At 38.7% G+C, this 20,471-nt stretch overlaps 3 protein-coding genes across 7 annotated transcripts in view; 1 reads left to right on the forward strand and 2 right to left on the reverse strand.

The window, feature by feature from the left end:
- Positions 1 to 1,839: 1,839 nt before the first annotated feature.
- Positions 1,840 to 10,432, reverse strand: LOC136449171 (adenine phosphoribosyltransferase-like). Its single transcript, XM_066449025.1, has 5 exons — positions 9,319 to 10,432; positions 8,771 to 8,874; positions 8,270 to 8,403; positions 7,489 to 7,567; positions 1,840 to 2,486 (listed from the first exon to the last, which is right to left on the reverse strand). Exons 1-5 carry the CDS (start codon positions 9,420 to 9,422, stop codon positions 2,350 to 2,352), a joined length of 558 nt encoding a protein of 185 aa, XP_066305122.1. The 5' UTR covers positions 9,423 to 10,432; the 3' UTR covers positions 1,840 to 2,349.
- A 2,830-nt stretch (positions 10,433 to 13,262) lies between these two features.
- On the forward strand, positions 13,263 to 15,238 carry LOC136448448 (FAS-associated death domain protein-like). Its single transcript, XM_066448009.1, has 3 exons — positions 13,263 to 13,697; positions 14,384 to 14,416; positions 14,764 to 15,238. Exons 1-3 carry the CDS (start codon positions 13,361 to 13,363, stop codon positions 15,039 to 15,041), a joined length of 648 nt encoding a protein of 215 aa, XP_066304106.1. The 5' UTR covers positions 13,263 to 13,360; the 3' UTR covers positions 15,042 to 15,238.
- A 4,047-nt stretch (positions 15,239 to 19,285) lies between these two features.
- LOC136449026 (ankyrin repeat domain-containing protein 17-like) overlaps positions 19,286 to 20,471 on the reverse strand; it is a 33,435-nt gene continuing 32,249 nt past the window's right edge. For all 5 annotated transcript variants that reach the window (XM_066448797.1, XM_066448796.1, XM_066448799.1 and 2 more), the window contains one exon: positions 19,286 to 19,586. In XM_066448797.1, coding sequence (XP_066304894.1) covers positions 19,560 to 19,586 — 27 coding nt within the window. In that variant the 3' untranslated portion in view covers positions 19,286 to 19,559. The remainder of the gene's footprint in view (positions 19,587 to 20,471) is intronic.

Below are 20,471 nucleotides of genomic sequence, written 5' to 3' on the forward strand. Positions count from 1 at the left end.
CAGTTAGAGACTATAAAAATGTCGTTTTACCTTTGATGAAACACGCACAACGATATAGTGTCCTAAACTTGAAGAATGTGCAGGGAGAATGCTATGTAAGACACACCCAACAAGAGAAGAACCCAGAAGAAGAACGCGTCCTCCCCGTGAGTCGAGGTGAATTCTCTGATGTACAGATGGGACGAAAGGCGCTGTTGATCGATCGACGCTTCGGTGTGTACAGCTTTTGCGCGGTCTCCTTACTCAAAGACTCCCTGTGTCCTCTTCAGTTCACATAAGGTGTGCTTAACTTCGTTTCTATTGGACTGGGGGATAGTGTGTGTGTGTGTGTGTGTGTGTGTGTGTGTGTGTGTGTGTGTGTGTGTGTGTGTGTGTGTGTGTGTGTGTGTGTGTGTGTGTGTGTGTGTGTGTGTGTGTGTGTGTGTGTGTGTGTGTGTGTGTGTGTGTGTGTGTGTGTGTGTGTGTGTGTGTGTGTGTGTGTGCGTGTGTGTGTGTGTTTGGGGAGCTACACCATGCCATACTTTAGCCAAAAACAAGCCTACTGTTTCACGGTGTATTGAAAATATCGTTAGTCATAGCTATAGTGCATTTCGTGATGTTTATTCAAAGTGTTTAAAGGAAAAAACGATATTGTGTCACATGTCGTATTGGTACTTATTGCAATATGTGGGAAAGTATTACTAAATTCATTGATAGTTTTGTTTTTCAAAACAACACTTCATAAATCAGTTGTAGTCGTTAACTTTTATATCTATTTTATTATTCCAGGTCACCTCACGCCAGACCACGTCAACCATTAAAAATCTTATGTGGGGGTAGCCTTCGGTTTTTACTTTATCATTATGACACTACTGTTTGAAAAGCAGAGCGCCTGGAAGTGATGTTTGTGAGACACACACTTTTTACACTTCTTTTATTTATTTTGTTCCCTCAATCGATGACACAAAAATAAATCCAACAAAATCTGGCGGACTTCCGACCTGGATTAAGGGCAACCTACAGACATTTTGTAGTATAATACTAGGACTACACGAATAGATAAAGTGCTTTTCTCAGAACATAAAAGATGCATAATGTATCTATCCCCCCCTTCTGATTTAAACATGCAAGTCAGAATGAATATATAATATTCTGTAATGGAATAATTACAAATAGACACAGTCTTGCATACACAACAATTCCATAATCAAATGCTATCTGCAAATAAAAACAGACAAACACGCAAACAATGAACAAACAAAAGAAGATAAAAAACATGACATCAACGTTCACATTCTCACAACGTATATCTCAGTATCAAAAAAAATTCATATTTTCTTGTTGGACATTTCTCGTGAACTACTTGCGGTCTCAAATCAATACCACCGTGCCCCGGCTGCCCCCAAAGGTCCCGAAAGGTTTACACAGGCTTTCCTCCTACAAAGACCCGTTCTCATTAGTCCAGAATGTAACAACCACTGCTGGGGTAAGGACAATTATCTTCTCAAACAAACATGGCTCTCAAGAGACAGAGCACTCTCGGTATTTGTACAGTAGTTGTCGGCTTAGGGACAGGTCGGATTTGTTGACCAGTTTTTAAGTCAATATATTGATCTTTAGGTTGTTTGGGGATTTCATTACGTCAAAAATTGAGGATGTCTTTTTTTCGTGGGCGTATCATGATAACTTCAAGCAGATGTGCTGTCATTCTGATTTAGGGACAGGGCGGATTTGTTGACCAATTCTGAGTCAATAGATTGAGCTTTCGATTGTTTGGGGATTTCATGACGTCAAAAGTTGGGTATATATATTTTTTGTGGGCGTATTATGATCTTCAAGCAGATGTGTGGTCATTGTGCTTCAAATCAAAAGTGAACGAGTTGTGTTCGGCTAATAAAGGGACAGGGCGGATTTGTTAAACAGTTTTGTGTCAATAGATTGATCTTTAGGTTGTTTGGGGATTTCATGACGTCAAAAGTTGGGTATATATATTTTGTGTGGGCGTATCATGATCTTCAAGCAGATGTGCGGTCGTTGTGATTCGAATGGAGAGTGAGCTTAGGGACAGGGCGGATTTGTTGACCAGTTTTTAGTCAATAGATTGGTCTTTACGTTGTTTGGGGATTTCATGACGTCAAACGTTCGGTATATATATATTTTTGTGGGCGTATCATGATCTTCAAGCAGATGTGCGGTCGTTGTGATTCAAATCAAAAGTGAGCTTAGGGACAGGGCGGATTTGTTGACCAGTTCTGAGTCAATAGACTGATCTTTAGGTGGTTTAGGGAATTTATGACGTCAAAAGTTGGGGATGTCTTTTTTTCGTGAGCGTACCATGATCTACAAATAGATGTGCGCGGTCATTGTGATTTAATAGTGTACGAGAGAGTGTAGAGCATGTTTGAGGTTTTCCCTGCCCTTGAGGTAATCTAGTTCCACCACAGTCAGACATCCCACCACGTTAGCCTGCACTGTCTCCATCAGGGTACACGCGCCGGCCATGGTACCTATGGGGTGTACAGAGAACATGCAGTCAACTACAGCAAAGCGCGGTAACCTCAGACTTAGGACGAAGCATAACGATTTTTCGTTACACACATGTACCTAGTATAGTGCAATGCGGCTTTGATACAGCTCAAGCCATATCACACCCCTACCCTTCTCGATAAGTGTGTTGGATTCTTTTACGTGCAGTGACGCTTCAGGCTAACACCACGAGCTATGTCACACATGGGGCCGCCGGCTTTACGTCCCCATCCGTAAGGATGATGCGACTTGACTTCCTTTTCAGTCGTGCCCAGACCCTGACCCGTGCCGCCAGCTCCACGGGCATCTAGATCTATTGACTGAATATTCTTGATCATACCTACGTCTTTTCTCAATAGTCGAGCAAAAGATAGAGCTGAGTGCCACACCAACATCATTATGAATTTAGAACATTCTAATAATAGTACATGGGCCAAGCAGGTTTTTGGTACCAAACAGAGGGACAAAGTGTGACTTACTTTTTTGAAAAGGTTGATTCCTCTACTTTATAATTATACATGATAACAATGTCAAATGTCCAGTTTTTTTAGGAATTATCACGTGATATGGTGACGTCATTAAAATGGACCTCGATTTTTGGGACTTAATTAAGAGGACTGGGACAAAATATCAAACATCAATAATCTTCGGTGAAAATCGGTTTGTAGGCACAGAAAGATATCACGAAATAGTATGTTTTTGGTTGATATTTTAACTCTATAAGAAGCTATGAGTCTTTGAAGTCCATTTTTTGGGATAATTTTGCGTAAAAAAAAGTATTGTTTACTTTCCAAAATCAGGCATTTATTTGGACCACCGATGGGGTCTTGAATATTCATGAACATTCATGAACGTTCATGAATGTTCATGAATATTCATGAATTTTCATGAACGTTCATGAATTTTCAGGAATGTTAATGAATGTTCATGAATATTCATGAATTTTCATGAACGTTCATGAAAATTCATGATATTTCATGAACATTCATGAAATTTCATGAACTTTCATGAATTTTCATGAACGTTCATGAAAATTCATAGATATTCATGAACGTTCATAAATATTCATGAATTTTCATGAACGTTCATGAAAATTCATGAAATTTCATGAACATTCATGAACGTTCATGAACGTTCATGAATTTTCATGAACGTTCATGAATATTCATGAATGTTCATGAATGTTCAGGAATGTTCATGAACGTTCATGAATTTTCATAGAGGTTCATGAAGGTTCATGAAAATTCATAGATATTCATGAACGTTCATAAATATTCATGAATTTTCATGAACGTTCATGAATATTCATGAATTTTCATGAACGTTCATGAATTTTCAGGAATGTTCATGAATGTTCATGAATATTCATGATCTTTCATTAACGTTCATGAACGTTCATGAAATTTCATGAACATTCATGAACGTTCATGAATGTTCATGAATGTTCATGAATGTTCATGAATGTTCATGAAATTTCATGAATTTTCATGAACGTTCATGAATGTTCATGAATGTTCAGGAATGTTCATGAACGTTCATAGATATTCATGAACGTTCATGAATGTTCAGGAATGTTCATGAACGTTCATGAATTTTCATGAATTTTCATGAAGGTTCATGAAAATTCATAGATATTCATGAAGGTTCATAAATATTCATGAATTTTCATGAACGTTCATGAATATTCATGAATTTTCATGAACGTTAATGAATTTTCAGGAATGTTCATGAATGTTTATGAATGTTCATGAATATTCATGATCTTTCATGAACGTTCATGAAAATTCATGAAATTTCATGAACATTCATGAACGTTCATGAATGTTCATGAATGTTCATGAATGTTCATGAAATTTTATGAATTTTCATGAACGTTCATGAAAATTCATAGATATTCATGAACGTTCATAAATATTCATGAATTTTCATGAATTTTCATGAACGTTCACGAAAATTCATGAAATTTCATGAACATTCATGAACGTTCATAAATGTTCATGAATTTTCATGAACGTTCATGAAAATTCATAGATATTCAGTAACGTTCACAAATATTCATGAATTTTCATGAACGTTCATGAACGTTCATAAATATTCATGAATTTTCATGAACGTTCATGAACATTTTCATGAACATTCATGAACATTCATGAACGTTCATGAACATTCCTTAAAAATCATGAACGTTCATAGATATTCATGAACGTTCATAAATATTCATGAATTTTCATGAACGTTCATGATTTTTCAGGAATGCTCATGAACGTTCATGAATATTCAGGAATTTTCATAAACGTTCATGAATTTTCTTGAATGTTGATGAATTTTCAGGAATGTTCATGAACGTTCATGAATATCCATGAATTTTCATGAACGTTCATGAATATTCATGAATGTTCATGAATGTTCAGGAATGTTCATGAACGTTTATGAATTTTCATGAATTTTCATGAATTTTCATAAAGGTTCATGAAAATTCATAGATATTCATGAACGTTCATAAATATTCATGAATTTTCATGAACGTTCATAAATATTCATGAATTTTCATGAACGTTCATGAAAATTCATGAAATTTCATGAACATTCATGAACGTTCATGAATTTTCATGAATTTTCATGAACGTTCATGAATATTCATGAATGTTCATGAATGTTCAGGAATGTTCATGAACGTTCATGAATTTTCATGAAGGTTCATGAAGGTTCATGAAAATTCATAGATATTCATGAACGTTCATAAATATTCATGAATTTTCATGAACGTTCATGAACATTCATGAACATTCATGAACATTCATGAACGTTCATGAATGTTCATGAAATTTCATGCATTTTCATGAACGTTAATGAAAGATCATGAATATTCATGAACATTCATGAACATTCCTGAAAATTCATGAACGTTCATGAAAATTCATGAATATTCATGAACGTTCATGAAAATTCATGAATATTTATGAACGTTCATGAATATCTATGAATTTTCATGAACGTTCATGAACGTTCATAAATATTCATGAATTTTCATGAACGTTCATGAATTTTCAGGAATGTTCATGAATGTTCAGGAATATTCATGAATTTTCATGAACGTTCATGAAAATTCATGAAATTTCATGAACATTCATGAACTTTCATGAACTTTCATGAATTTTCATGAACGTTCATGAAAATTCGTAGATATTCATGAACGTTCATAAATATTCATGAATTTTCATGAACGTTCATAAAAATTCATGAATTTTCATGAACATTCATGAACGTTCATGAATTTTCATGAATTTTCATGAACGTTCATGAATATTCATGAATGTTCATGAATGTTCAGGAATGTTCATGAACGTTCATGAATTTTCATGAATTTTCAGGAATGTTCATGAAATTTCATGAACATTCATGAACATTCATGAACATTCATGAACGTTCATGAATGTTCATGAAATTTCATGAATTTTCATGAACGTTCATGAAAGATCATGAATATTCATGAATTTTCAGGAATGTTCATGAATGTTCATGAATATTCATGATCTTTCATGAACGTTCTAAAAATTCATGAAATTTCATGAACATTCATGAACGTTCATGAATGTTCATGAATGTTCATGAATGTTCATGAAATTTCATGAATTTTTATGAATGTTCATGAATGTTCAGGAATGTTCAGGAATGTTCATGAACGTTCATGAATTTTCATGAATTTTCATGAACGTTCATGAAAATTCTTAGATATTCATGAACGTTCATAAATATTCATGAATTTTCATGAACGTTCATGAAAATTCATGAAATTTCATGAACATTCATGAATGTTCATGAATGTTCATGAATGTTCAGGAATGTTCAGGAATGTTCATGAACGTTCATGAATTTTCATGAAATTTCATGAACGTTCATGAAATTTCATGAACTTTCATGAATTTTCATGAACGTTCATGAATTTTCATGAATTTTCATGAACGTTCATGAATATTCATGAATGTTCATGAATGTTCAGGAATGTTCATGAACGTTCATGAATTTTCATGAATTTTCATAAAGGTTCATGAAAATTCATAGATATTCATGAACGTTCATAAATATTCATGAATTTTCAGGAATGTTCATGAATGTTTATGAATATTCATGATCGTTCATGAACGTTCATGAAAATTCATGAAATTTCATGAACATTCATGAACGTTCATGAATTTTCATGAATGTTCATGAATTTTCATGAAATTTCATGAACGTTCAGAATATTCATGAACGTTCATGAAAATTCATGAACGTTCATGAAAATTCATGAATATTTATGAACGTTCATGAATATCTATGAATTTTCATGAACGTTCATGAAAATTCATGAAAGTTCATGAAATTTCATGAATGTTCATGAAATTTCATGAATTTTCATGAACGTTCATGAAAATTCATGAATATTCATGAACATTCATTAACATTCCTGAAAATTCATGAACGTTCATGAAAATTCATGAATATTCATGAACATTCATGAACGTTCATGAATATTCATGAATTTTCAAGACCCCATAGATGGTCCAAATAAATGCCTGATTTTGGAAAGTAAACAATACTTTTTTTTACGCAAAATTATCCCAAAAAATGGACTTCAAAGACTCATAGCTTCTTATAGAGTTAAAATATCAACCAAAAACATACTATTTCGTGATATCTTTTTGTGCCTACAAACCGATTTTCACCGAAGATTATTGATGTTTGATATTTTGTCCCAGTCCTCTTAATTAAGTCCCAAAAATCGAGGTCCATTTTAATGACGTCACCATATCACGTGATAATTCCTAAAAAGCTGGACATTTGACATTGTTATCATGCATAATTACAAAGTAGAGGAATTAACCTTTTCAAAAAAGTAAGTCACCCTTTGTCCCTCTGTTTGGTACCAAATGGCTATTTTGAGGGACCTGGCCCATGGACTATAATGGCATTGTGTCTACATAAGCACGCGTGCGCACTAACCTCCTGTGGCAATGAGGTCATCAACGATCACCACATTCTGGTCGGGCTTCACTGCAGTCTTCTGGATCTCAATAGTGTCCTGAAATTATGTACAACCAGATATACATGTTTGTACGTTTTTAAACATTTTTCATCCAAATGCAGGCTGTTTTAATTCAATCATGATCGATATCACAAAACCATGCTAAGAAGCAAATGCCTTTTCCCATATTTGCATAGTATTATACATCTCTTCCAACTTCTTCAAAATATAGAGGTGACTTGTCTAAAAATGAAATTTCGAATCTACATAGGAACGTCATAATGATTAGATATGAATATGGTAATGTGATGTGAGTTATTTAGAGAAGATGTTGGGGTGGAATATTGTAAACGTTTTCTGACATGACGTCCGGGCAGTTATGATTTCAGTTCACCCCATCATCGGCTTGGAGATTTTTTAAGTGTGGCGTATGCTCTCAGTATCCAGTCTGCCAATGTTAATGTTTGAGCCCCCCTCCACCATTTGACAATGTTTTACTCAGTGAATAGTTTCATCAGGTTTGTAAGTCACTGAATAAAAAGACAATTTGTACACAACCAAGTGATTTATTCAACCGTCGTTTCGTAACCGTGTATATATGTTTGGGGGCGCATTTATAAGCAGCGACACCTGCGCTGCAGTACAATGCGAACCAGTCAGAATTGCCCTGAGGCATGCGACAAACAGTCATCGAAACGTCGCTTGAATAAATCACTTGGTTGAATGTGTACAACGAGTCTTTTTATTGAAGGTTTTTACCTGTCCATATTCCAGAGCATATGAACACTTCACCGTTTCTCCCGGCAGTTTTTCTGCCTTCCGGATGGGTACAAACGCACACTCCAGACGGAGAGCCAGCGGTGGGCCGAAAAGGAAGCCCCTGGCCTCAAGACCTGCAGGGGAAGTTTTATGACTAATTTGCATACTTTATGTCTATCGATTATCAGCAGCTTTGAGTAACAGTCTTCAGTGTGACGCCTTCAAAGACGTGGACCGTCCATCACATAGATACTGTAAGTGTGTTTACAGGTGTATATATACAACGTTCATGACAAAACGCAATACGGTCAGGCACAGTAGGACTCATTGACAAACAGTTATGTGCTATTGCATACTAGAGGGACAGAGGAATAGATCAGAAAATGCACCATCTATCGATTTAAGCAAGCACTGCAACCGGAGCAAAATGGACAAATGATTGAGCATCGGAAATGTAGCAAGAAGTGATACAAGAGACCTCTAAAATCTACATAACTTTACCTGCAACAACGTCCACTTTGACTCCTGTTTCTTTGATATGCTCCTCCAAAAGAGCTATGGTATCTGAGAAGACATCTGGGTTCTGTACAATCGGCATGATGTCTCTGTACAAGACATATCATGTTATATAATTGCATGTTGTACTTACAGTCACTTAAAAACAATTTAGATATCTTGCAATTGATACCAAACCGTGTCATATTTGATCCTTACATTGACATATTTGGCACAGATAACGAAATCATTCAAAAGTTCTAGTATGCTTCAAAATTTATATAACAGTTACAAGAATCTTCTAAAGGGGCGGTAAAAAAGGCTGATTTTACTTATGGTTGTCAGGCGAGGCTAACAGAACCGACCGTCAACAAGTGCAGTTGGTGTGTCAGTATGCCAGAGGGCGATTATACCGGCTATCAGATACAGATACAATGCAAGTTTTTTAATGCCACAAACCAGGTGGAGAGTTTTTACGACACATGCACGACAGTCCTAAGTATGCTCTTTGTCATAAACCTGTTGTAGGACGAACGTAAAAGGGCCCTACTTACTTGAAAGGTATGCCTGGTTTGGGAAAGTCCGGACACGTCAGAATGAAACTCTTTATCCTGTCAATAATCCTGGCCTGTTTGGATTGGGCGTTTTCGGCAGCCATGTTGTCAAAAAAACTTAAATAGATTACCAACAATTAAGAAAAACAAAACAATACGGGATTACTAATCATCCCAATCTGGAAACCCATAGTTACTGCAACTTTGTAGTTTTTCAGAGATTGAGATAATAAAGCTGCATGCGAAATAGGCCATGAATAAATAAATTGACCAAACGTTAACGTTTGCGAGGGGTAAACATGTTCCTCACGGTCATTTAAGGTGAGTGAACGGTCATTTAAGGTGAGTGGGCATTTAAGGTAAACTTAAGAAGTTAAGAATGACTTAACAATACAGTACCTTGTTTTAGAAGAGTTTTAGAAGATTAAGTTAAAGTAGTTTTCCTCTTGGTTGTGTCCTGTGTTCCTTGAAAAGCGCAGGCAGATTCCAACTTCGAATTGATAACGTTAACTCTACCGGGTCAGGGTCAGCACCGGGTCAGGACCGTCAACCACAATCTGGCTATTAATTCACAGGGACAAATATATGCGGACACCGGCTGACCTGGACTCAAGGACAATCGACTTACTTGAAGCCATAAACAACCCCAGAGGAGAGTGTTCTGGCAAGCCTTAGTAACTGTATTTTCCACTTGCTTTGGATCATGTTCGCGGTGGTTTTATGTTAATTGATGAAAGACTGCTATTTCTTAGCAACAGGATTATCCCCTGGTGGAACGGGTTGTCAGAAGAGGTTGTCAACGCACCTTCAGTAAATGCTTTTAAAGCCAGGTTTGACCGCCTTATGGAGAGCCATCCTGTCAAGTACTACTGAGAGTACTGGATCATCCACACAAGCCTACAGTGACAGTCGGCTAAAGAAGAGGTGAAAAAGGAGCGGTCTAAACTGGAAGTACATCCTACCTGACCGAAGACTCTACTCTACTGTACTCTACATGTTCGCGGCTTTCGCGGCCGTTTCACCGCGAACGTAGCAAAACCACTTCGAACATTTTTGTCTCAGTGTTGTAGCAGCATGTGACTATAACGTTATATATAGCACTGCCGCAAACTTAAAACCACCGCGAACACTCTATTTTCTCCTTAGCGTGAAATAAAAAACCACGCGAACTTAAATGCATTTAGGGACTGTACGTTATTTAGCGGAGGGGGGAGGGCCGGTCGTCAGAGGGTCGGGTTAAAAATTTTTTCCTAGGCCCTCCCCCCAGGTCAAATTTTTTTTCCTAGGCCCTCCCCCCAAGCCAAAAAAATTCTCCTAGGCCCTCCCCCCTCCTATCAACTCTTGAAAAAATGTTCAGACGGCGAGAAAACCACCGCGCCGTTTGGAAGTGTCCTTCGCGTTGTATTTTACAATGGGTCTCACCAGCGATCTCCCTCTCGTTTGTCATGCTACTCAATCTTAGGACTCTTAGGCACCCGTACGCAAAAAAATGAATGGCTCGGAGCCCATGTTCCAACTTTAAAAATATGCTTAGAGACTAATGCATCCTTTGTTCATAAATGATACCACTTTATGATCCTGTATTTAAGTGAAATCTCAAAAGTAATTGTACCCGATTTGTCATTTGCGGCCGCATTTAATAGCGCTTTGAAAACTTGCGGGACCTGAGCGGAGACTATTTAAGTATCTTACACATTTGAATTTACGTTCATAACTTCAGAAATATTCTATCATGATCATCAAAAATGCTAACCGTCAGGACGACATTTTAACATTACGTAAACAATATCGAGTTCTAGGCTCGTCATCTGTTGCTACTAGAATTTGTCAAATGACTCAGAACGTTACCCGGGAAAGTTGATTCCCAGCGACCGGACGTTAATTAATACTCCCCAATATAAAGATGTTGATCCAGGTTTTTTTTAATCCTACCTTGGGAAACTTACATAAGTTCGTTGTCCCGCGTGGATCGCTGTGAGCGCCGATTGACGACGCTATTAAAAAGGGGGTCCGGGGATGCTTCCCCGGGAAATTTTAGAAATTCAAACCCTCTGAAACGCTATTTAACGCAATTTCAAAGGCAAATTGTCTTTGAGCAAAGTGGGCCCGCCGGCAGCACATGAAAACCTAGCACGTAATTTTTGATCGCACTTTGACCCAATAGCATCGTCAAAACCACACTTTCCCTTTGTTTACAAATGTTACGTTTTGAAGAACTGACCCGAGAAACACAGCACTCAAACCTTACTACAGTCCTGCGAAGCTTAAGTAGCCGTTGAATATAGTCCGGGATTTATTTGTGTACTTCTACATTTGCCATCTGCAACTACAGGTCCTACAGTAGTCACTGGAATTGGATAAGACTGAAGAAACAGCATGGAAAAGTCCGCCAACAGTCCCAGAACCGCCGCACGCCCCTATGTTACAATGTATACGGTTTCGTGATCTTAGCTCCGCCCCACTGCGAAATTCCCGCGAAATCTGGATCATTGCCTTTCTATCGGCCACGCCCACAGCAAAACTTCTAAAGAGATCAAAGGCACACCGCTGTCCACCACTCCGCCACCATGGTAACCGTGCCAAACTCCGTCCCAACAGCCCAAAATGTAAATTTGCTACATTTGTGCTTTTGCTTGCAGTGAACCATGTGCAAGGGGGCACTCAGGAACTTATCAAGCGCAAGTTTATCCGACGTGTATCAAACTAAAATTGATAGAACTTACCGTTTGGGAGCCCTCTTCATTTACATACAGGACGAGAGGTGCTTGCACTGTGGTATCAGATTCGAACGGTGGCTGTGACGCAAAAGGGGGAGGGCGCTCGAAGCCGCGGTAATTTCGTTATTTCGAACCAAGTTATAATCGCACGTAAACTGTTAAACCTTTTTTTCTTCTTGTGTGTTATGTATAGCTTTACGCCTCATGTATAATAGGGTACCTACTGGCTGAGCTTCAAGGTGAATATTAAAGGTGAATATAAAACAAGTAAGTTTGCGTGACGATCGTTGAATATGTTTTATTTTAGAGATGCCACTGCGCAAAGGCATTGCATCAAACGAAGCCACAATTTTTGTTTTTGTAATTCATTTTTTTCCTTGATTTTTAGGGACTTATTACAGAATGTCATGACAGTTATATTTTCTTTGTTTAGGCCGGCCATTACGTGTTCTGTTTAAGTTTTCGGCCGTCATATTTTTCAAGATGGCGCAAACTTTCAAGCACCGCACGGTACCAGTTTCCTGATTCCTTATTAATAACGTACGTGAATTCTTTGGAACTTTTTGATGGGTGCTATATGGTCACAGTGTATGATTTAATATTTCCAAAAGTACATTGCTGGACATTGGGCAATCAACCTGACGGAAATATCCTGGGAAGTGGGAACTCTAGTACAGTGGCAAACAACACGCGCCGAGCGACTTCTCCCCTCAGCGCAGAACGGCGCTCGGCACATGCTTTTTAGAGTCACAGACCACGTTTGCCTTACATAGTATGATTTATATATATATCAAAAAGATCTTTTGTTATTATATTTCACCATAGACATCAAGATATCTAAGGAAGACGCATTTTTGTATTCTAACGTTTACCACAAGGTATCTCTTAAATATGCGCCGCGAAGCGGCGCGCGCTCCGCTCGTAGCAGAAAACACTGGGTTTTCTGAGTGACTCGGAGCCCATTTTTAGACATTTAGATATGTGTTTGAAGGTTCTGAAGGGGATCAAATTTTTTTCCTAGGCCCTCCCCCCTTGCCAATTTTTTTTTCCTAGGCCCTCCCCCCAGGTCAATTTTTTTCTCCTAGGCCCTCCCCCCCAGACGACCGGCCCTCCCCCCCGGTAAATACCGTTCAGTCCCTTACGGTATCATCCATGAAATTTACATGCTGTGGCCCTGGGAAACGCCCACCGGCAAAAAACACCCCTACGCCAACAGTGGTTGTTACCGATCCCACTATGCTCTGCGCAACCAGGAAGTGAAACCTGATGTAGGTTGACGTAAGCGCGGGGGTTTTCCAACATTTCTCAAAGAAACACTCGCAGAAATGGGCGACACGGAACAACGTAGGAGCATCGAATTCAAGAAATGCCTCAACGAGATAGGCAAGAAGCTAACAGACGAGCAACTTGAGTCCTTGAAATTTCTCTGTTCGGACTACATCGGTAGAAAACGACAAGAAGAAATCAAAAGTCCTCTCAACCTGTTCCAAGCGCTGGAAGAGAGGGACAAACTACGGTACGATAACACCTCGTTCTTGAAGGAAATCTTGCTGACGGAGAAGAGAGAGGATCTGGTGAAGTACATCGAGACTTTTGAAGCCCAGCAAGTCTGTACCGACTCCAATCCGACACAGAATAGCGGAACGCGGCTCACTGCCAGAGGTAAACGTTGTGCCCCCCTCCCCAAGGTAGATGTAGGGTTCGGCCAGTTTCAGTGTTTCCACGTACTTTTGTTATTTATTTTTATTACGCAGAGTAAAAAAAATGTGAACCACGAAAAAGACGTGCTCGCTGTCACCAAAAAAACCCCGCAAAATACTGATTCTTCATGTTACATATACTAGTACACGTATACAGCGTACTTTTAGATTCATCATTTCATTTAACTCTCCCACTGCTCGATAGTTAGGATAGAATAATTCGGTTCACGGTTTAAACTGTGCATGCACATTGTCATGCACTGTGGTAAAAGTTTTAGGCCCCAGAGACTTAGACAAAACATGTGTGGACATGTATCAAGTATGGTACACAAGAACTAGCTGTTAACAAGTTAGGAGCCTTCACCTTTGACCTCATTCATGCGCAATTCAAATACTGGGGCTGATGGAAGAAAAGCACTGTTGAAGAGTATTCAATGGAACAGTCTTGGAGCCATATGCAATCATTGTTTTAATATTAACCAAGATGAACTTTTATGGGTTTTCTTACAGGAAATTCTTAAATATTGGCACTCAAATGTTGATCCCTGCATGTTCATTATTCAAGGATTTCTACTTCATCGATAATAGTTACAAATTATGATTTCTTGTGAGAAATGTGGAATATATCTTTCCATTGCTATCTTCCAGGGTCCCAAAGACAGCCACCTGTGCACCAAGATGGTAAGAGATAAATCAATATTTCTTTGTCATGTCACTCTTTTCAGAATCTGTACATATCCTTTGCTATGATGTAAATGCACGTAATGTTAAAACTGCTGCTGCTATGTTTAAATCAAGGTAAATCCCATAAGAGATAAGAATTTAGCACTTGAAAATTTGAAAACTTGTAAATACTCCTGCTTTGAGGTACATGACGTACACAAATGTAATTGAAAAACAAAAATGATAATTGACCACTAAGAATGGCAGTTGGCTATATGTATATCATGTGATTACGTACAAATGAGTGGCCGAACTTGTTTGAAAATGACACATCCCTAACTGACATGCTTTTGCGTCTATCTCAGCTCGTTGGCGTGAGGTGTTCGATCTCGTAGAGAACAACTTGGGGAGAAACTGGCGCCAGCTGGCCCGAAAGCTTCGCCTGTCTGAGACGGAGATCGAGTGTATCTCCGAGGACTATTCCCGCAGGCTGCGCGAGCAGGGTCGCCAGGCGCTCATTCTGTGGAGCGAGAAGAACGAAGACGCCACTTTCCAGGACCTGGTCACGGCGCTACGGAGGTGTCAGCTCAACGACATCGCAGACCAGCTGGTAAAGAAGATTGCGTCCTGGGATAACCAATGATTGTCAGCTCATGTACAGATTCAGTAGCTTCTTTGTAACCAGTGCCTTTGGTGTTAAAGTATTTTTTGGCCCCTAGCATTAATTTGCTTTAGTTGGCTTTTGTTACCTACAAAGCAATTGTAACCAAGTCAAGCATGTTTGTGTATATTGCCTTTCTTATCTCTGATTATCTGATTTCAATAAAAAGAGAATGCATCTTTCTGTAAGTAGTTCTGACTTCAGGATTTAAGACCATCTTGATTTAATTTGGAACATAAAGTCTATGGCAGAAAGAATAATATTTGAAATGTATAGTTACAAGTGTGTTTATGATTTTAATTGTTATCCTGCCGGTGATGAAAATAACTGTCATGGATAAATTGTAAATATTAATTATGTTTCGCCAACGAAACATATTGTTTTTGTCAGGTTTCTTCTTCTTCTTCTCCTTCTTCTCCTGTCAAATCTTCAAATCGCTTCTTCTCGGTCGTCCGTCGACCAAATTAGCTGAAATTTGGTATGCAGGTAGAGTACGTGTATACCCCTAGACCCCTTTTAAATTTTTTTGATATAAGTTTTTAAAATGATTGTATGGAGGTTTTTTGGTCATTTTCAGACAAAAGTCGCACATGATGGCCGCCAGTGCCGTGGTGTTGAAACCTGAGGACCTGAAATTTGGTTTAGTTGTGCATTGGATATTTACCCAAAGGACCCCATTATTTTTTTTGGCATACACTACTTCAAAATGATTTATTTTGCAATTTTTTGATGCAATTTTGGGTTATTTTCTGTCGGGGCCAGCAAGAACTAGGTCATACTGTAACATAAGCCCTCCTACACTTCCCCTGTCTGGGACTTAAAACCAAGCAGATGTCAGGGGGTACCTCTACTAATGGTATTACAGAAAGTTATATGTACCTTATGTTACATGGTACGGATGTTATATTTGAGATGTAGGTACCTATAGGAAAGGTGACTACACCTGACAATTACTTATGCTAATGAGGACCTAATTCGCATAATGTATGCATAAAGTTGTATGTCCCTTACCGTAAATGCTGCGGATGTCATCTTTGAGATGTAGGTACCTTTAGGAAAGGCGAACACACCAGGCCATAAATTATGCTAATGAGGACCTAATTTGCATAATCGATGCATGAAGTTGTATGTCCCTTACCGTAAAAGCTGCGGATGTCATCTTTGAGATGTAGGTCCCTTTAGGAAAGGCGAACACACCTGGCCATAAATTATGCTAATGAGGACCTCATTTGCATGATTTATGCATAAACTTGTATTTCCTTTACCGTGACAGCTGCGGATGTCATCTTTAAGATGAAGGTACCATTAGGAAAGGTGAATGCACCTGGCCAAAAATTATGCTAATGAGGACCTCATTTGCATAATTTATGCAGAAACTTGTATTTCCCTTACCGTACAAGCTGCAGATGTCATATTTGAGATGTAGGTAGCTTTAGGAAAGGTGCACACGCCTGGCCATGACATATGCTAATGAGGACCTCACTTGCATAATTTATGCATGATGTTGTATTCCCCTTTCTGTAAAAGCTGCGGATGTCATCTTGAACATGTAGGTACATGTAGGAAAGGTGAAAGCACCTGGACATAACTTATGCTCATGAGGACCTCATTTGCATAAATTATGCAGAAACTTGGATTTGCCCAGGAGTTATTTTGGGACAGCCCACTTCTTGCATGAGGAGTATGGGCGAAACATCCTGAATTTGCTCTCAAAGCAAATGACGGCAAGTCTAGTTTGCAGTTAGTCACTTTAGACAAGTCTTACTGTTATCTTCATGGTGAGGCATTTTGTATCAGATTTAAGGTCTACCGAGCACATTGCCTCTAAAATTGTTTTGTAAAATAAAGTGCTGCAGTTAAAACAAGAGTCTTAGGACCCAAAATCTCCATGAAACTTTTTTTTGTATTAAACCAGTTCCCCCCATTCTATATCGCTCAATGGTATGACCCCCGGCCACCTGCAGCTGTCGGGGGCTCAGGTTCCGCAGTGACCTACTTTCGCTATCAACACTAACAGCTGTTAGAAGTGCCACAATGGCCAACACTGCAAATATAAATTTTCCCATTACTTAGGCAAATTAAGTCCAATTTGCATAATTTGCACTTCATTGTATACATCCCTCTCTAAGCTACCTGCCAAGTAAATAACATGAAAATCTGTCGCTCCTTTCTTCAGTTATTCTCCTTTGAAGATTTTGACAAATACGCCATTACAGTTCTAGTGACACATACCAGAGGGCCCAAAATCGACCTTGACCTTTCTCCTCCCCACACCTACCCACATAACAAATATCATTACAATTCATCTACACGTTCTATAGTTATGCTGATTTTACGCATCCGGTGACACATACATACACACACGGTGACACATTCATACACACACGCGCACACACACGCAAACACACTAACTTTGCGTGATTTGCACTTCAGTGTGTACATCTCTGTCCAACCTACCTGCGTACCAAATAACATGAAAATCTGTTGTTCCTTTCTTCAGTTATTCCCCTTTAGAACATTTTTACAAATAGGCCATTGCAGTTCCAGGGACACAAACCAGGGGGCCCAAAATCGACCTTGACCATTCTCCTCCCAGCGCATACCCACATACCAAATATCATTACAATCCATCTACACGTTCTACAGTTATGCTGACTTTAAGCATCCGACGACACACATGCAAACGATTTACCTCCTAACTTATGCAAATTCGGTCTCATTTGCATAGTTTGCACTTAAGTGTGTACAACTTGGTCTAACCTACCTGTGTACCAAAGAACATGACGATCTGTCGATCCACTCTTCAGTTCTTCTACATTGAAGATTTTAACAAATACGCCATTGCAGTTCCAGTCACACATGCCAGGAAGCCCAAAATCGACCTTGACCTTCCTCCACCTGACACCCACCCACATACCAAAAATCATTTCAATCCATGTACAGGTTCTACAGTTATGGCGACTTTAAGCGTCCGGTGACACAAACATACACACAGACACCAAACGCAAGCAAAACAGTATCTCATGAAAAAGCCTTTTTTCATGGAGATAATAACTTACAGGTTGACAGCAAACTGTGTATTTTCATTAAAGCTGATGCTACATCTAGTACTAGAGCACCTTGTACATTTTATTGTTACATTCTACTTCTGTGGAGTAAGGCAAATTTTATCATATATTCTAAAATGATTTAAGAAATAAAGACACAGTATGCTTTTGCTTATACTTGTCATTGGGTTGTGGTTACTGTGTATAGTATCGAAATCTAAACCAGGGGCAGTGGGTTGTAATCTACAGTGTCTTAGACACAGTATTGGAAGCTTTGAATTCAGAGCCAATCATTCTCCTTCCATCACGTGCATCTTTTCACCATCCCAACAAAAGACAGGTACCAGTTTACACCTGAGTTGAGTGAGGAAAGTCAAGTGCCTTTCTCAAGTACACAGCGTTCAGCCAGGAATCAAACCCATGACTTTTTGATCAAGTAGCCTAACCACTGATACCTCTCTATGGCATGCATTAGGTGGGTTGCTAAATAGTCAGTCTTCAATTTTAATGTCAGTCATCCACATCTTGACATGTCTTTCTTCTTGTATGCATTGCCACCATGGGTGTGTGCCAGATATCTGTGAGTTTAACAACAACTTCACCACACAAGCCCAAGACAATCTTTCCTTCCTTCAAAGCCAATGTAAACTGGGTACATGAAGTTGAACATTACATGTAACATGGAATACCATTCCTACACAGGGATGGACTTCTGCTACACCTGTACCCCTGTAGTTCAAATCCATTCTAAAATCTTGTGGTCTGGAAGGATGAACAAAACTGAACACAGGGAAGTATGGTATACCGAATAATAGATTCTTCATTTTTGTTCTTTGACTTCAGAATTGACTTTGGCATTCTACAACATTAGTAAGCGCTCTCCAAAATATTTTTTGCAATTCACAGCATATATTTTCTCATTTTGCAGCTACTTTGTACGATTTACAGTATGGCCGAAACTTTTTTTTGCTGTTGAAACGGACGGTGTTTGATGTGCGCAGATGTCATCCATATAATCAAATCAACATGGTCTTATGATAAATGTGTGCAAAAAATGAAACATGCTCTCTTCTCATCCACGATATCATAGTGTGAAAAGTAGATTTTGTTTCACACTTAGTGTAGTCTTCAATAACGTAATAACGGAGCCATAAAAAAAAAAGACAAACACACGAGGACTAACTGTCCTGACAAAGGAGAGATCTTTAATTGATGCATAATAACCTTATAATTCCTGGAACTGTCTTGTACCAAACAACATGCCTTTGCACTTTGCCAGGGGCGTTCCTGGACACTTTACTGTAACACATCTTAGCTATGGTCCTGCACATGTTGCAGATTGCTATAGGTAAGGGTCTTAAACTGGCTGCTGGCTGCCATTATCAACGGGTAGTTTTTGCTCCATAGAAAATGTGGGCTGGCGACGTCGGAGAGGGGACTCATCTTTTTTCTTTCACTGCTGGTTCCACATACCCCATCCCTGTAACAAGGATGAACTAGATGTTAGAAATGAAACGTTGCAATAAAAAGTAATTAAAAGATTTAGAAACTTCTCCACTGGCTGAAAATTGCTAGCCTGTATCCACCCTGTTCTGTTTCTGGTTCGCTCCTGTTTTTGCTTCCCTTTCCAAAAAGTCTGGCACGAGTTAATAAATGATTGTCATTTTAACATTTGTTGTCTAAAATATATGAGTTCTAATTGTTTCCGAGTCACACGGTCCTCGTACCAGCATGGTAACGGTGTTCGAACAGGCATTTGGAAGTTTGCGCCCTATCATACTGTTTTTGAGAAATATTTCACTTCCTGAAATAACACAGGAAGGAAGAACCAAGTGTTTCTATGGGGAGCAGACTATTTTGCATAGAAGCCATGAGAGACATAAATTGGAGGTAGAATAGGATGGATACCAGGATACAATGCAGGGCTCGAAATAGTGGGTGCATGTGCACCTGTGTGCACCCAAAATTGGAGCTGTGCACCTGATTTTTGACTCTGGGTGCACCAGTGCACCTAGATATTTTTGTAGGCTATAGGGTAAAGGCACTATACACTAAGCATACAGAATATTCTTGAAATGTAAGTATCGGAAATAGCAATATAATCTTTTGTTGTACTCTATATTAAATGTATCACTTGTTTCTGTTTTAAGGTTAGCTATAGAATTACAAATTGAAGTTCTTAAGAGCGTTAAACTTTGTAATTATGTTTTGCTGACATTCAACTTTATTCTGTGTGGTGCACCCAATATTCTTTCTGTGCACCTAATTTTTTGGATTGGGCGCACCAGTGCACCTATTTCCAAAAATGAATTTCGAGCCCTGCGATGCAATCAGGAATGACAATTACAAAATATGAACAACTGCT

Source organism: Branchiostoma lanceolatum, chromosome 14 (assembly GCF_035083965.1).
Source record: "Branchiostoma lanceolatum isolate klBraLanc5 chromosome 14, klBraLanc5.hap2, whole genome shotgun sequence".
NCBI classification, from domain to species: domain Eukaryota; kingdom Metazoa; phylum Chordata; class Leptocardii; order Amphioxiformes; family Branchiostomatidae; genus Branchiostoma; species Branchiostoma lanceolatum.

What these genes read in the sequence shown, in the direction of transcription:
- LOC136449171 (XM_066449025.1), bottom strand. Translation starts at nt 9,422, where the DNA reads ATGGCTGCCGAAAACGCCCAATCCAAACAGGCCAGGATTATTGACAGG. An exon ending in CAAAGTGGACGTTGTTGCAG is followed by an intron (nt 8,404 to 8,770) that starts GTAAAGTTATGT and finishes CTTCCCCTGCAG; the next exon opens with GTCTTGAGGCCAGGGGCTTC. An exon ending in ATGCTCTGGAATATGGACAG is followed by an intron (nt 7,568 to 8,269) that starts GTAAAAACCTTC and finishes ACATAATTTCAG; the next exon opens with GACACTATTGAGATCCAGAA.
- LOC136448448 (XM_066448009.1), top strand. Translation starts at nt 13,361, where the DNA reads ATGGGCGACACGGAACAACGTAGGAGCATCGAATTCAAGAAATGCCTC. An exon ending in AACGCGGCTCACTGCCAGAG is followed by an intron (nt 13,698 to 14,383) that starts GTAAACGTTGTG and finishes GCTATCTTCCAG; the next exon opens with GGTCCCAAAGACAGCCACCT. An exon ending in GCCACCTGTGCACCAAGATG is followed by an intron (nt 14,417 to 14,763) that starts GTAAGAGATAAA and finishes CGTCTATCTCAG; the next exon opens with CTCGTTGGCGTGAGGTGTTC.